Genomic DNA, 16,775 nt, shown 5'->3' with positions numbered 1-16,775 from the left:
CTTCACCTGCTCCACCCACATGAGATCATGGGTTACTTTTTTTAAAGAGGGAAACGTTAGGTAGGAAGGTAGACATTAGCCTATGTATTGTGAGAGGGGCTGAAAAACAAAAATGGGAATTCTGTGCTGTGGAATGAGAAACAGTAGGAGCAGGCCTTGGAAGCAGACCAGCATTTGGACATCAAGTTTTGCCCAAGGGGCTGGTGTTATGGCATGGTGGGTAATGCTGTTGCCTGCAACACCAGCATCCCATATGGGCTCCTGTTCGAGTCCTGGATGCTCCACTTCTGATCCAGTTCCCCACAAATGGATTTGGAAAAAGCAGCAGAAGATGGCCCAAGTATTTGTGCCCCACCAACCATGTGGGAGACTCAGATGAAGCTCCAGGCTCCTGGCTTTGGCATGGCCCAGCACTGGCTGTTGTGGTCATCTGCGGAGTGAACCAGAGGATGGAAGATGTGTATGTGTGTGTATGTGTGTGTGTATCTAGTTATTTCAAAATAATTAAAACTTAAAAAAAAAAGTCTTGCCTAAGTCAATAACCTTGCTAGGTGGGTCCCAGCCCTTCCCAGGCAGCGGGGAGGGGAGGAAGCTTCGGGGAATCTTCTGCACCCAGCACCAGGGGGACTATTAAGACAAAGAACGTTTTGCTGGTTAAACTCTTGAGAGGAATTTCCCAAATTCTAAGCTGAGAAAGCCCTATATCCAGCAATACCCCAGAAGAGGAAGTAGGGAGGAGAAACGGTGGGCCCATATCTATAAAAACTCCAGTCTGAATGCAAGCTGGGCTCTCAGTTCTTTGCTGAGATGCCCACCTGGCCTGTCAGCTGTATTCTCCTCATTAAACTTTGCTAGTATGCTTCCTGCTACAAAAAAAAAAATAAGCAACAAAATAAAAATTAGCTTGATAACTGGGAGGGTGATTGACAGTAGTTAAGATGTAGCCTGAGGAACTGGTGCTGTGGCACCGTTGGTTAAGCTGCCACCTGCAATGCCAGCATCCCAGATCAGCACCAGTTAGTGTCCTGGCTGCTCCATTTCTGATCCAGCTCTCTGATAATAGCCTGGGAAGGCAGCAGATGATGGTCTAAGTGCTTGGGCCCTGTACCCACATGGGAGACATGAATAAAGCTCTTAGTTTTGGCCTGGCCCAGCCCTGGCTGTTGCGGTCATTTGGGGAGTGAATCAGCAGATGGAAGATCTCTCTCTGTCTCTCACCTTCTTTCTGTAACTCTGCCTTTCAAATAAATAAAAAATAAATAAATCTTTAAAAAAACCAATTGTGGTAATGACTGCACAACTCTAAGTTTTCAATATCATTGAACAGTATACTTCAAATGGGTAAATTGTACAGTATATGAATTATGTCTTAATAAATCTATTTTAAAAAAAAAGAATCACAGCCGGCGCCATGGCTCAGTAGGCTAATCCTCCACCTTGTGGCGCCGGCACACCGGGTTCTAGTCCCGGTCGGGGTGCCGGATTCTGTCCCGGTTGCCCCTCTTCCAGGCCAGCTCTCTGCTGTGGCCAGGGAGTGCAGTGGAGGATGGCCCAGGTTCTTGGGCCCTGCACCTGCATGGGAGACCAGGAGAAGCACCTGGCTTCTGCCATCGGAACAGCGCGGTGGGCCGGCCACAGCGCGCCTACCGCGGCGGCCATTGGAGGGTGAACCAATGGCAAAGGAAGACCTTTCTCTCTGTCTCCCTCTACTGTCCACTCTGCCTGTCAAAAATTAAAAAAAAAAAAAAAAAAGGAAGACCTTTCTCTCTGTCTCTCTCTCACTGTCCACTCTGCCTGCCAAAAAAAAAAAAAAAAAAGAATCACGAAAGAAATTAACAGTAGGGGGCTAGTATTGTGGCAAAGCAGAGAAAAGCACTGTCTTCGACATTGGTATCCTATATGGGTGCCAGTTTGTACCCCAGCTGCTGCTCCACTTCTGATCCAGCTCCCAGCTAATGGCCTGGGAAAAGCAGCGGAAGATGGTCCAGGTGTTTGGGCCCCTGCCACCCACGTGGGAGACCTGATAAAGCTCCTAGTTCCTGGCTTCAGCCTTGTCCAGTGCTGGCTATTGCAGCCATCTGGGGAATGAACCAGCAGATGGAAGAGCACTTTGTCTCGCCCTCTCTCTCTGCAACTCTGACTTTCAAAATAAATAGTAAGTCTAAATTAACTGTATTATGATAAAAAACAGGGAAGGGTGAGGATACCTGGAATAGAGAATTGGGGAAGGCTTGTTGTAACATGGAATTAGAGTTTGAAACTTGAAGGGTGAAAAAAGCTAAGAAAAGCAATCTAGGCAGAGAGAAAGGTACAAGTTCTTGTGGTGAGAATGACTTCACATATCTGAAGAAAAGCAAAGCAAATATGGCTACAGTATCACAACTGAGATAGAGAGTGGTATAGGTAAAGTTGGGTACACAGGTAGGAATTAGTGTGCTAATGCTATAAAAATTACAAGTAATTGGGGTACCTCCACTAAAATTGCATACATCTTTATTTCATTTTCAGAGAATCCAGTCATTATTCATCCTTAAACCCCAACAGGTTAACAGTTGCTTCAGCTTTTATTTAAACACCCATAATGGTAACAAACAATAACTCTCATAGGTATCCATTGACAAAGTTAACTGAAGCTCTTGGGTTTGGGCCAGAACTAGTCTTATGCAATTTTAGTCAAAATCAATCCAAATCCATCCCTATATAAGAGTTGCTGGGTTTTGAAAGCTTTAACATCACACCCCAAATTAGACTCCTAGATGTGCTTAACCCAATAAAACCAAATCAACCCATTCTAGAAGTCAGGGATTTTAGGTTTCTATGACTCCAGAAGAAACTTCAGACCAGCCTTAGGAATAAAACAAACAAAATGAGAATTTAACCCAATATATGTATCCTCAGCCAGTTCACTAATTCCTCCCCTGGGTCACAGACATCATCCACAGCCTGGAAGTTAATTCAAAAGCTCACCTTTCTTTTGGGCTCGGGTTAGATGCCAAGTTTAGGCAAGGAAAGGTGACACCACGGCACTAAATTGAAGAAGGGCAAGGCCATGCACCATCCTAAACACTCCCTTTCCAGTTTCACTTAAATCGCTCACCCTGTCACACAGCTTGTGTCGAACACCTGTTGACCTCATTATGAAGTACTCCAGTAACATCTGGAGATGGGTCTAAGGCCCACATGTGAGAATGTGGTGAAGATGTAAGATAACAGACATATAAATTTTAGATGCAAAAATAACTAATTCATTTAAGAAATCTGAAATAACAAACATGTTCACAACAGGCCAAGGATGCAAATAAATCCAGTAAATTGATTACCACACCTTTGTTATTAAGTCTACCAGTCTCCTAAAAGAGACAAAAATATGAGGTAGTAAAATAAGTGTTCTTTCCCATTTACTCAGGAAAAAAAGAAAATTAGTTCTATCCTAGGAGCTATCTAAAGAGTTAAAAACAAAGCAAAACAAGAAACAAAACAAAACCCTCCTCTATGTGATTAAAATTGGTAGTAAATTGGACTTACTGTTTGGCCTGGTTAACATGAACCCCTAGTGTATAGCTCAGCCATTTGTACGTCACCTGCAAGAAGAAGCAATTTTGAAGAATGTTTTATGAAATGCACCCAGAGCCTAGATCAGTAATCTTGAGTGCGATTGTGCCTTATCAATTGCAATCAATACCACCACAGTTTTGTCAAGAACTACCTGGGCTGGCAGAATAGATATCTACTTTACAAACACTAAAAAAAGTTTGTTTTTCCCCACAGAGTGCTTCATACAAAGACAGTCCGAATACACGTAAAGAAAGAGCTCTCCTTTTCCTCTCGCTCGTTTCACTTAGGCCTTTCTTTAGATTCTGCCTTTGTGGGGGAACCGCCGGCCTAAACTACCTGAAAACTCACCTAGGAGCTAAATGACTTCCCAAGCATATGACGCAGAAATCGCTCAGGAAAGCTGCAGCCACAGGGACGAGCACGAGGGGCACAGGCGGTGCAGGGGTCGGGATGAAGACCGCAGCGGGTCAGATGGGAACCACTGACACCAAGCGTGCAGCCCTCCTCCACCCCGTCCGCCTGTCACTCTCTCGCTAAAGCTCGCTACAGGCCGAGCTGCCGATAATCAGAAGACCTGGGCAGGTCAGGCACAGGCCGGGGCGAGCTCGAAGGACTCGTGGAAGAGCCAGGCCCAGGTTCGAAGACGGCGCCGCCCTCTCTAAGAGCGACCAAACTCGTTCTTTGGCCCCTGGGTTCCCCGGAGGAATACGACTCCCAGCCCGGGGCGGGGGTGGGCAGGGCCGAGGCAAAGATGACGGGCAACAACAGCGCGTAGCCACGGTGCCCCGGCACCCAGCGGGCGCTCACTACCACGCCTCGCAAGGCGCACTCGCCTCCCTCGCCTCCGATCGGGACACCAACCCCGCCAGGCAGGTCACGCCCCCGTCAATACTCCAATTTCCAGGAAGAGGAAACCCGAGGTCAGACCGTCCCTCCACCCGGCTGAGGCACACTTTCCTCAGAGGCAAACCTGCGGCTTGAAACGCCACCCGCCTGGTCAAGCCGGCGTAGGAACGTCTTAGACCCTCAACCCCCGCGGCCTCTCCCCGGGGCAGCCCCCAACACGCCCACCCGAGGAACACCCGCTACCGCGCGCGCCATCAGCCCTCCCCGGCGAGTCCTCGCTCGCCCCGGGAGCACGCGGTGACGGGGACCTGTCTCCCCTCTCGGCCAGTTCCCCACGAGCCCACCAGCTATGAGCGTCCAGCCCCCCCACCCCCCGCCCTGGCTTGGCCCAGGACCCCAGTCGCACGCCTGCTCCCCCAGGCCCTCGCTCCTCACAATCTTGTTCTGGTCCGTGACGAACTCGTCTATATTTTCCAGATACAGCTGGTCCGCCATGGTGCCACAGCAATGGGCCCCGCGGGCTCGGGGTACCCCCTTCTCAGTCACAGCGGTAGCTCCCGCCGGCGGGAAACGTCCTTACTCCCTCCCAGGTCCCGGGTCGTTTCCCACGGCAACCGAAGCGACGCGCTACGGCGGCCGCCCAGGGGTCAAACTAGTCACGGAGACGGCGCAGGGTGAAGTGGGTGGAGCCAGTAGGAGCCGCGGTCGGGGCGGGTTTGTGTGCGGTGTATGTGGAGAGGAGGGGTCGGATTTCACCCCGCCGCTGAGTGACCGCACAAAATGCGTCACCTGTAGGAGCCACAGCCTTTTCATCTGTAAATTGATCAAAGAATCCTTGCCTCGCGATACTTTTATTCAGTAAATATTGGGAACCTATTCAGGCAGGCCACAGTTTTGGACGATAAAGATAAAAATTGGGCTGGACCAGCTGGAATACAATACTTGCCTGTTATAATGCAGAGTTAAAGAATTAGAAGTTCGGCCGGCGCCGCGGCTCAGTAGGCTAATCCTCCGCCTTGCGGCGCCGGCACACCGGGTTCTAGTCCCGGTCGGGGCACCGATCCTGTCCCGGTTGCCCCTCTTCCAGGCCAGCTCTCTGCTGTGGCCAGGGAGTGCAGTGGAGGATGGCCCAAGTCCTTGGGTCCTGCACCCCATGGGAGACCAGGATAAGTACCTGGCTCCTGCCATCGGATCGGCACGGTGCGCCGGCCGCACCGCGCCTACCGCGGCGGCCATTGGAGGGTGAACCAACGGCAAAAGGAAGACCTTTCTCTCTGTCTCTCTCTCTCACTGTCCACTCTGCCTGTCAAAAAAAAAAAAAAAAAAAAAAAAAAAAAAAAGAATTAGAAGTTCTTCCAAGCGGGTAAGGGAGGCGGGGCCGGGAAGAGAAAGCTCCAGATAGCGGGAATGTGGGGGAGCAGGGGCCAGGGAGAGAGGAGACCTTGACGGGGCCACAGCACTCCATGCCTTAGGAGGTGTGTGTAGGATGGCATGAACGTCCTTCTCAGTTAAAGCGGACAAGGAGAAGGACAAGGTTGGGGAATTGCGTGAGAATTTCTCATAGTATCACCAAAAATTTAGGATAAGCCAAGGTCCTCAGCAGAGTGGATAAGCAGTCAAGCTCTAGAGGACTCCAGATTTGAATCTGGATTTCTTTTTAAATTTTTAGTTTTTATTTGAAAGGCAGAGTCGGGGGCGGGGGGTTGGGGGGGGTTTTCCATCCACTGGTTCACCCCCAAGTGGTTGCAACGGGCTGGGCGAGGCCAAAGCCAGAAGCTAGGAGGCAGAAACTTCTTCCAGGTCCCTCACGTGGGTCACTTCACTTGGGCCATCTTCATCATCTTCCGCCGCTGTACCCGGGCACCTTAGCAGGGAGATGGATCCATAGTGGAGCAGTCAGGACTTGAACCATGCCCATGTGGGATTCCGGCACTGCAAGCGGCAGCTTTACTGACTATGCCACAGCCCTGGCCCCTTGAGTCTGATTTTTTATGTACTGAGTTTTATAAGTTGTTTAACCACTCAGAGCCTGGTTCCTTATCTGTAAGATGGCAAAAGCCTACCAAGGGCCAGGAACGGTTCGGGGTAGTGAGGGTACAGCGGCAGTCATTAAGACATGGAGGCCGTTCTCATTACATTACATCACACTCACCTCGAGATATTTAAGTCCCAGTCTCTCATGGTCTCCCAGCTGCCTTCCCTTAGCTTAAAGTTTCCTTGCCCAGCTTTCATGATTGCAAATCAACCTCTTACAAAATTAACTCACTAGGGGCCAGTTTTGTGGCACAGCAGGTTAAGTCACTGCTTGCAATGCCAGCATCCCTTATGAGTCCCAGCTGCTCCACTTCTGATCCAGCTCCCTGATAATGCACCTGGGAAAGCAGCAGAAGGTGGCTCTAGTGCTTGGGCCCCTGCCACGCATGTAAGAGACCTGGATTGAGTTCTTGGTTCTTGGCTTCAGCCTGGCCATTGCAGTCATTTGGGGAGTATCTCTCTCCATGACTCTGCCTTTGGGATAAATAATAAATATTTTAAAATAAAATTATTCACTAAATTGTTGGAGTGGTGTAACTAGACCTACAGGATCCCTGAACATAAGAATCATGAGGTCATTTATCTCCCCTGTAGGCAATTTCTTGATGTTTGGTCTCATCTGGAACCCCAGGCCCTGAGAAAGAAGTAGGTAGCTACCACCTGACTGATCGGAGTCCACTCTGCTACCACCAAAATTCCCAAAAGAATACGGTATCACCAACCAATCAGGAGGGCCACAAGTGCTACAGACCAAGCAGTGATCTGCACATGAACATGAGACATGAACATGCATGTCTCAACTCCTCTTCAGTCTATAACAACCTTTACCCCAAACCCTCAGGGGGCTTAGGAATTAAGCCATAGCTTCCTGGCTCTTTATTCTATGGTTTGCAATAAATACCTACTCACTTCCACAAGTGAGTGAGCGACTTGTGGTGTGTTGTGCAAGTGGGCCTAGGTTTCAGGATTCTATAGCAATTCCTCCAAGCGGTTTTAGAATGTTCCATAACAGCAGTGCTGGCTTAAAATAGGGTAGTAGGAAATAAGAGAAATTTAGTGGCCTGAGTTTTCTTTTAGGATTGGCAAAACCTACTGGTTAATTAGATGATTAAAAAAGACAGGAATCAAGAAAAACACCTATATTTGGAACCTAAATCTTTAGAAAATGGCAGTGTGGCCGGCGCCGTGGCTTAACAGGCTAATCCTCCGCCTAGCGGCGCCGGTACACCAGGTTCTAGTCCCAGTCGGGGCACCGGATTCTGCTCCGGTTGCCCCTCTTCCAGGCCAGCTCTCTGCTATGGCCCAGGAGTGTAGTGGAGAATGGCCCAAGTGCTTGGGCCCTGCACCCCAAGGGAGACCAGGAGAAGCACCTGGCTCCTGCCATCGGATCAGCGCGGTGCACTGGCCACAGCGTGTCAGCCGCGGTGGCCATTGGAGGGTGAACCAACGGCAAAAGGAAGACCTGTCTCTCTCTCACTGTCCACTCTGCCTGTCAAAAAAAAAAAAAAAAAAAAAAGAAAAGAAAATGGCAATGGCAATGATGCCTTAACTGAGATGTGAAAGACTGGGAGGAAGAGCAGATAAGAAAATCAGATCATTCCATTTGGCCAGATTTAAGAATAATAGACACAAACCCTCACGTTGTGCTTTCACAAAATAAAGTCAGTAATAATTGGCTAGTACATTATTCCACAGCAGGCACACTGTACAAGGTGTTTAAGGCTGAGACTTCAGTTGGTCCTCATGGCAACCCTGCAAACAGATCGTGTCATTTATATTTTGTAGACTCGATTGCTGAGGCTCAGAGAGAAGTGGACCTCCCAGGGCCCCAGGATTATTCAGGGGTTGTGCTGGAATCTGAACTCAGGTCTCTTGTCATTGCTCCTGTGGAGTAGGAAGTAAGTCAAGGGAGTTGGCCAGAGAAGAGTCCTGACACTACCCCCATGCCAAAAGGAGGAGAAGATAATCCTGGACAGAGTGTTCTCCCAACACAGTCCTGGATGTGCCCGTAGCAAGGGTAGTGGTTAAGACTGTTATGCCCGTATCCTGCCACATCAGAGTGCCTGAGTTTGATCTATGGCTCCAGCTCCTGACCCTGGGAGGCAGTGGTGGTGGTTCGAGTGATTGGGTTCCTGGCTTCTGACTTCAGCCCCAGCCCTGCCCGTGGTGGGCATTTGAGACAGCAGGTGGAGCTCATTCTCCCTCTCTCTCTCTCCCTCTCCCTCTTGCTAATAAATAAAAATTAAAAGGAAAAAAAATTGCAAGACTTAGACACTAGATTCGTGGTTACCCTTGGAAAAGTAGAAACTAGACAAGAGGATGAAGAGGCTGCTGAGATGAAAATTCGGCTCTGGCTCTTGATCTGGTGCCAGTCTCGGGGGTTTGTTGAGTTTGTGGAAATGAGTAAGTGGGACACTTCCGATATGCGTAGTTTCCTGGATGCATATTTACGTTAATCAAAAGTTTAAGGAAATTGGTTATTTAGAGAACCTTCACTACTATTCCAAGCCTTTTCAACCCCAGAAAACACAAACTAGGACAGGTATTGGAAAGAATGGGTTTAATCTTAACCCTGAACAACAACAGAAAGGAAGTTCTGGGAAGGAGAGATAATGGACAAAAATGAACCACAGGCAAAACAGCAATGGGATGATCAAGTGACCAGGGGCCTGTGCTGTGGTGGAGTGGGTAGACCCGCTGCCTGCAGTGCCAGCATCCCATGTGAGCACTAGGTCCAAGTCCTGGCAGCTGCACTTCCAATCCAGCTCTCTGCTGTGGCCTGGGAAAGCAATAGAAGATGGTCAGGTCCTTGGGCCCCTGCACCCGTGTGGGAGACCTGGAAGAAGCTCCTGGCTCCTGGCTTTGGATCGGCACAGCTCTGGCCGTTGCAGCCATCTGGGGAGTGAACCAACAGGTGCAAGACCTCTCTCTCTCTCTGCCTTTCCTTCTCTCTCTCTGCCTCTTATTTTCTCTGTGTGTAACTCTTTCAAATAAATAAATAAACCTTCAAAAAAAGAAAAAAATTAGTGACCAAAGGCATTTCTAGGCTGGATTAAAATAATGGGACTGGAGAGGAGCTTTCACAGCTATGCACGGGATGGGTAGGCTGGGGTTAGATGTGCACATTAAGGCCCCAGGAGCTCCAGGGAAGGGATAGCTCTTCTGTTTCTGTGTCTGAGGTGTATCCAGTGTGCACATTCCTATGCTCAGGGGAGAGTAGCTGAAGAGCAAGCACATAGGCTTTGGAAACACAGCTTTTGTTTTAAACACAAGCAAGCAAACAAAATCCTAGGGTTGCCTCCCGCATTACCACTTCCTAGCTGTGTGGCCTTGGGCAAAATCATGTAATTTCTCAATTTCACCATTTTAAAAGTAGGCGTATAGATAAGTGTTTAACAACCAACTTGCCAAATAAATAAAACTCCAGATTTGTAGTGGCTGCCAACGTCTGGGGTAGCCCTGCTCCACACAGCAGATATCAAAGCCAGCTACTGACATCACCAGAGGCAGAGTTAGGGAGAAGGGCACAATTTCACACCATTTTTTTCTACCATGCAAATACTGCAAAGGATTGGGCATCGATGGTAGTAAAATACTTAGGAAGTGATAAGATTTGAATATTATCTTCATTTTTAATATGTTTGATTATAAATGTAATTTAACCTTTTAAAAAAGATTTATTTATTTATTCAAAAGGCACATAGGGAGGCAGAGGCAGAGACAAAGAAAGGTCTTCCAACCACTGGTTCACTCCCCAAAGGGCTGCATCAGCCAGGGTTGGGCCAGGCCGAAACCAGGAGCCAGAAGTTTCATCCAGGTCTCCCATGTGGGTGGCAGGGTCCCAAACACTTAGGCTATCTTCTACTGCTTTCCCAGGCACATTAGCAGGGAGCTAGATGGGAAGTGGGAGCAGCCAGGACTCGAACTGGCGTCCATATGGGATGCTGGCAGTGGTTTAACCTACTGTGCCACAGCAGCAGCACCAATAATTTAACTTTTAATAATGGGTCTGACTTTAGTACCTACTGACTTCCAAACTTTCTCAAAATAAAATATTTGGTTCTCATAAGCAAGCACAAGCAAGCTCTAGCACACCACTGTAAATGACATATCTGCCTCCCATGATTGAGAGGGGGGTGGAAGTAACACGTTCTACGCCTGGCAGATAGCAAAGTGCTCCAGAAATGGTAACTATTGTATAACAAACACTCATATACCACCATCTGTAGGCCAGGCTCTCTTCCAAGTGCTTTACAAACATTTGCCCATCCAATCTCCATAACAAGCCTTGGAATTAAGGCGTGTTATTATCCCCTTTTTGAAGGTAAGTAAAATTGGGCACAGAGAGGTTAAATCACTTGCCCAAGGTCACAATGTAACACTGCCAGGATAATAACCCAGACAGTCATGCTGCAGCATCCATAGTCTTAAATACTATGTTTTGCCAGCTCATTGTTGAGACAGTTTACAACTGCAAGTGGCCAAGCTCAAGGACAGGGAATGCTAACAGATTGTAGTGCACAACTTTGGAATTCCCTGTATATGTCAGTCAAGTGAACACTGCTTTCAGTAGAAGCCAAGCAACAAATGGGATATGTTGGCTATCTACATGACACGGAAACATCGAGTCTAGGCAAACAGAAATTAATCTTGTTGGTTTTCAGGTAAGGTATTGGAAGTTTGGGCAGGTGGTTGGACTTTTGATTAGATTTGGGAGAAAACCACAGCTAGCAAATGCCAGTAAAAAGTTTGCAACTGTGTGCAGGAGATAAGTGTTTTATCTAGATAATGCCTAAATGCTCAGTTTTGTGGTCAAAAGTAACCAGAAAAGAATATCTCTTAGTACTTTCACTCTTTTAGATCACAGGTGAGGATTTTAGTCCATGTATGTTGTTTCAATAATAACTACTATAGTTTATTTAGTACCTACCATGTAGTGGGTACCTTTTCAGAGTGACTTATGTAATCCTCAAACAATCCCATTAGATTTTAAACCTTTCATTTAAAAGGGGGCCAAATTTGAAACCATTTTTAAAAAATTTATTTATTTATTTGAGAGGCAAAGTTACAGAGAGACAAGGAGAGACAGAGAAAGAGGTCTTCCATCCACTGGTTCATTCCCCAAGTGGACAAAATGGCCGGGGATAGGCCAGGCCAAAGCCAGGAGCCAGGAGCCAGGAACCAGGAGCTTCCTCCTGCTCTCTCATATGAGTGCAGGGGTCCAAGGACTTGGGCCATCCTCTGCTGTTTTCCCAGGTGCATTAGCAGGAAACTGGATCAGAAGTGGAGCAGCCGGGACTCAAACCAGCACCCTTACAGGATACCAGTGCTGCAGGCTATGGCTTAACCTGCTTCACCCTCTGCGCCACAGCACCAGCCCTGAAATCGGTGTTATGTTATTACTGGGAAGAGCAAATAAGAAACAATTCCATGTAGGTTCTAAGACAAAGTTTCTTAACCAAGTAACTAAGTAGGACTTCAGAACTAGCCTCACCAACACCACCACTAGCATCTAATGGGTCCACAATAAATGGATACTGACTTAAGTTCAATTACAACTAAAGGCAGCAAGATTTAAGAGGAGAAACACTGGATCAAGAAACCAGGGTCCCTGAGATAGCATTCATTACTACTTATTATTCATTGAGTGTGCAGGTACCATGCTAGGCCTTTTGAGTGAATATTCTCATTTAATCTTCAAAGCAATCTATAAAGTAAGTAAATATTATTGCTTATTTTCAGTTTCCCCTATTTTATACAAGTCATATACCTTAAATTAGCAATATTTATGATATAGATGAAGAAATGGAACTCAGAGATGTAATTTGTCCCAGACTATATAGGTAGGAAGTGGTGGAGATGTGTTTGCAGCCCAGGTGTGCCAAAAACCCACACTCTCAATACCAGTTGTCTTTAGGTGTTAGCATCTGGCTAATTTTTATTCTCTCTCTTACATTATTTTTTCCTAATACATATTTGAATTTTTACAAGAGTCTGTACCATTTCTATAACCATTTTTAAAGATTTATTTATTTATTTTAAAGTCAGAGTTACACAGAGAAGGAGAGGCAGAGAGAGAGAGAGAGAGAGAGAGGTCTTCCATCCGCTGATTCACTCCCCATTTGGCCACAACTGCCAGAGCTGTGCCGATCTGATGGCAGGAGCCAGGAGCTTCCTCCAGGTCTTCCCACACGGGTGCAGGGGCCCAAGGACTTGGGCCATCTTCCACTGTTTTCCCAGGCCATAGTAGAGAGCTGGATTGGAAGTGGAGCAGCCAGCACTTGAACCAATGACCATATGGGATGCCGGCACTACAGGCTGTGGCTACACCACAGCACCACCGGCCCCCTATAATCATTTTTTAAAACCACAGTTTCATTTTGAAAAGAAAAAAAAATCTGACATTTAGCAACGTAAAGTTATTCGACATCTTAGTTCGGGCATCTGTAACATTTTCCCTATTTGAAATGTAAAAGGCGAATCTCCAGGAAGGAACAGAACCACCATTCCTACCTATACTTCAAGTGCCACTTCCTGCTAAATAAAGAGAAGCCCCACTCCCTATTCCTTAAGGATGAGGCTTAACCTAGGTACTTCATGATGAGGAAAAGAATAGTTCTCCAGACACCAGAACCATCAGTGAAGCAAAGCATCTACTCACCACTGGAGGTCGGACACAACACTGGGGATGTTGGTATCAAGTGGCACCAGCAGTTGCTGCCCCAGGATCAAGACTCCCAGGTCTCGGTGTCTCACAAATTCAAGGCTAACTGTCCTCTTCTTCCTCTTCATCCCCAAAATGACTGGCACTAGAGAGTCTACTGATTCTGACAGAGCATGGGGTGGGAAATACAGATCAGGCTTAATATTGGGGAGGGAGGAGGACAGGTAAGGCGAGATCAACCTATATACAGGTAGGATTCCTGGAGGAAGAGTAGGGGAAGCAAGCCAGGACTCGGGCCTGAAAACCAAACCTGTAGGAGCAACTCAAAGACTCCACAAGGTAGCTGGGCTTCAAGGCTGCCGCAGGTCTTAGGCAGACAGCAAAGCAGGCAGCGAAATTGGTCAGAACCAAGAAAGATGAGATTAAGGATTACAAGGACCCTGCTGAGTGTTTGGGGCAGTGGTTAAGACACCATTTAGAACACCCACGTTCCATATCAGTGTGCCTGGATTCGAGTTCTGGCTCCACTTCCAATTCTGGATTCCTACTAATGTGCACCCTGGGTGGCAGCAGGTGATGGCTCAGGTATTTGGGCTTCTGCCATACACATAGGAGACCCGGACCAAGACTGAGTTCTGGGCTTCTGACTTTGGCCTGACCCAGCCCAGGTTGTTGTGGGAGTGAACCAGTAGCTGAAAGATCTTTTTCTCTTTTGTTCTCTGTCCCTTTGCCTTTCAAATAAAAAAAAATTAAGATTTATTTATTTGTTTAAAAGGCAGAGTTACAAGAGAGACACACAGAGAGAAAGGTCTTTTAAAAAAAGATTTATTTATTTATTGGAAAGGCAGAGTTACTGTGGGGAAATTAGTTACATGATGGTGCCCAAAGGAAGTAAGGTGGGCGGAATCCAAAGTTGTTTACCACTAAAACTGATTGGCTGTGCAACATCAGGGGAGGTAACAAAACTAGTAACAAGTGTATAGACATATGGCTAATCCTATAGAAATCCCCCCATAAAATGACCATTTAAGTGATTGGTTGGTCCTTAGCCCTGCCCCAAAGACTCTGCAGTTTTGTGCTATAAAAGGTTCTGTTTCTCAGGAAGTAAATGAGTCCTTGCTAGACTTGGCTCCCCGCTGCGACTGATTGTCTCCGGGATCAGGAGGCTGGGGAACGGGCGAGCGGCGCACTTACCTTTCCTCAGACCCAGTCCATCCTTGTACGGGTGGACTAAGACCCAGCAAGTTACAAAGAGGCAGAGGCAGAAAAAGAGAGAGAGGTCTTCCATCCACTCCCAAACACTTAGGCTGTCTTCTACTGCTTTCCCAAGCACATTAGCAGGGAGGTGAATTGGAAGCAGAGCAGCTGGGACACTAACCAGAGCTCATATGAAATGTTGACATCATATATGACAGCTTTACGTGCTGTGCCACAATGCTGGCCCCTCAAATCAAATTTTTTATAAATTAACAAATAAACAATTATCATCCAGAGCTATGTACCTGTCCAACGGTCTTAATCCCAGAGTCTGAGAGGCCCGGGACTTACTGACACCACTGCAGTTAGCAATTAGATCATTCATTCAACAAACATCAAAAAAGGCCTCCTGTCTGTCTGCCTTGGGAGCTTACAGTTTGTGAACAGTAGAGAGCAGCACAGAGAGAGGGAGTCACAGGAAGCCACTGGAACTCAGGGGAGGCAACCAACCCAGCCTGAAGACCAGAGACAACAGACAGGAAACTCTGGACTTGAGGATCCAGGACTAGGTGATCTGTAATTCCTCCTCTCCAGCCAAAACGTAAGGAATTGAAATCAAGAGTGGTGTCTTTGTCATAGCTTTCAACAACATTCAGCAAGCTTGTTTCCCGTAAGTTGCTGCATGAGAACATGCTCATCTTGTATCAAGTATCTATAGCTGCAAAGCCAGCACACACCAACCTCCTGACAGCTGCCGAGGCAGGAGCCCCAGGGGCGGGGAGAGAAGCCTCTAGGTGCTTACTCTAAAACACCTCACCAGACCTGTAACCATCCATGGAAATTCCCTCAGTTACCAAACTGAGGTGGGTGAGCCCACGCGACATTCCCATGCTGGTTCTCCTGTTTCACGGAGCCCTGCATCACCCTGCCCAAAGCCTGTTTATTCCCCAGGTCACCCATCAAAGGTTCCCATGTTAACCTTTGCTTCCCAAGTGTTCAGATCCCCTGCCCCTATCTTGCAAACGCTTTGCATATATTTTTTTCTCTTTCTCTTTTCCCTTGGGGGCTGGAAGGGTCATTTGGAGCAGTGATAGTAAAAATGAAGATTGCAAGTGAGTTAAAAGTTTTGTCTTATTTATTTATTTATTTATTTATTTTGACAGGCAGAGTGGACAGTGAGAGAGAGTGACAGAGAGAAAGGTCTTCCATTTTACCATTGGTTCACCCTCCAATGGCCGCTATGGCCAGCGCGCTGCAGCCGGCGCACCGCACTGATCCGAAGCCAGAAGCCAGGTGCTTCTCCTGGTCTCCCATGGGGTGCAGGGCCCAAGCACTTGGGCCATCCTCCACTGCACTCCTGGCCCACAGCAGAGAGCTGGCCTGGAAGAGGGCAACCGGGACAGAATCCGGTGCCCCGACTGGGACTAGAACCCGGTGTGCCGGCGCCACAGCCAGAGGATTAGCCTATTGAGCCGCGGCACCGGCCAAAAGTTTTGTCTTAAACCACAACGTTTCTCAGTTCTTAATCTGTGCAGGGCTGGCATTCAGGGCTAGGAGGGAGCATAAGATCCTCCTCTGAAGGATCATAGCCCTGTGGCCTCCAAGCCCTGCTGATCAGAAGCCTTCCTGAGGGCAGGCCACGTGGAATCAGCTTCAGTATCCAGTGAAGAAGGGCAAAGGCCATTGCAGACACAGCCTTGGTAGAGGGGACCACTCTCTTTGAGTCCTTGTCTTTCCTGGCTTCATTCCTTCTATATGACCATTATATGGCCTATTTCCTTCTATATGACCATTCTTGACTATTCTGATTTGCTTTTATTTTTTAAGACTTATTTATTTATTTGAAAGGCGAAGTAACAGAGAGGTAGAGAGAGAGAGAGAGAGAGAGAGAGAGGTTTCCTGCTTACTCCCTAAGTGCCCACAGCATCCAGGGCTGGTCCAGGTCAAAGCCAGGAGCCTAGAACTCCACCTGGTTCTCCCAGTGAGTGAGCCATCTTCCACTGCCTTCCCAGATGCATTAGCAAGGAGTTGGATCGAAAGTGGAGCAACAGGGACTTGAACCGGTGCTCTGATGAGGGCTGCTGGCGTAGTAACTGGTAGCTTAACCTACTGCGCTGCAGCGCTGGCCACTTCCTGTACAGCCATTCTGTTTTCTTCTTTGGCTTCACCACAGCCCCTACTTCCTCATAATTTTAGTGTAAACACAGTTGTAAGCTGCTATGGCTCATCTGTACCACTGCCTCCGTAAGCTTTTGGCCCTTCATTAACAACAGATTTTCTCACCAATTCCCTATTCTACTATTCTTATGTGGCTGAATCTCATTTGCTCAGTTTACCTTGATTTTTTTTTTAAATCTCATTACCAGCATCTTTTTCAGGAAACTGAGCAGCTAGAGGACAAGTTGCTCTTGGACATTCATTCATTCATTCATTCTTCAACTGTTCACTGAATTCTATGAGCTCACTCTATATGAGATAC

At 47.4% G+C, this 16,775-nt stretch overlaps 1 protein-coding gene across 5 annotated transcripts in view; it reads right to left on the bottom strand.

Annotated features, from left to right (window-relative positions):
* The window catches only part of POLD3 (DNA polymerase delta 3, accessory subunit), a 63,799-nt gene extending 58,782 nt beyond the window's left edge, over positions 1 to 5,017 (bottom strand). Inside the window, exons 1-2 of one of the 5 annotated variants that reach the window (XM_062196708.1) lie at positions 4,837 to 5,017; positions 3,526 to 3,581 (exon numbers count right to left, since the gene is read on the bottom strand). In XM_062196708.1, the coding sequence (XP_062052692.1) occupies positions 3,526 to 3,581; positions 4,837 to 4,896 (116 nt within the window). In that variant the 5' untranslated portion in view covers positions 4,897 to 5,017. Of the gene's footprint in view, positions 1 to 3,525; positions 3,582 to 4,836 lie in introns of those variants that run through there. The other 4 variants (XM_062196709.1, XM_062196710.1, XM_062196711.1 and 1 more) reach the window with 4 other exon arrangements.
* Between the last annotated feature and the right edge of the window lie 11,758 nt (positions 5,018 to 16,775).

This window comes from Lepus europaeus, chromosome 7, assembly GCF_033115175.1.
Source record: "Lepus europaeus isolate LE1 chromosome 7, mLepTim1.pri, whole genome shotgun sequence".
NCBI lineage: Eukaryota > Metazoa > Chordata > Mammalia > Lagomorpha > Leporidae > Lepus > Lepus europaeus.
Note: the sequence above shows the minus strand (reverse complement) of the source record. Positions and strands in the feature narration are given on the sequence as shown.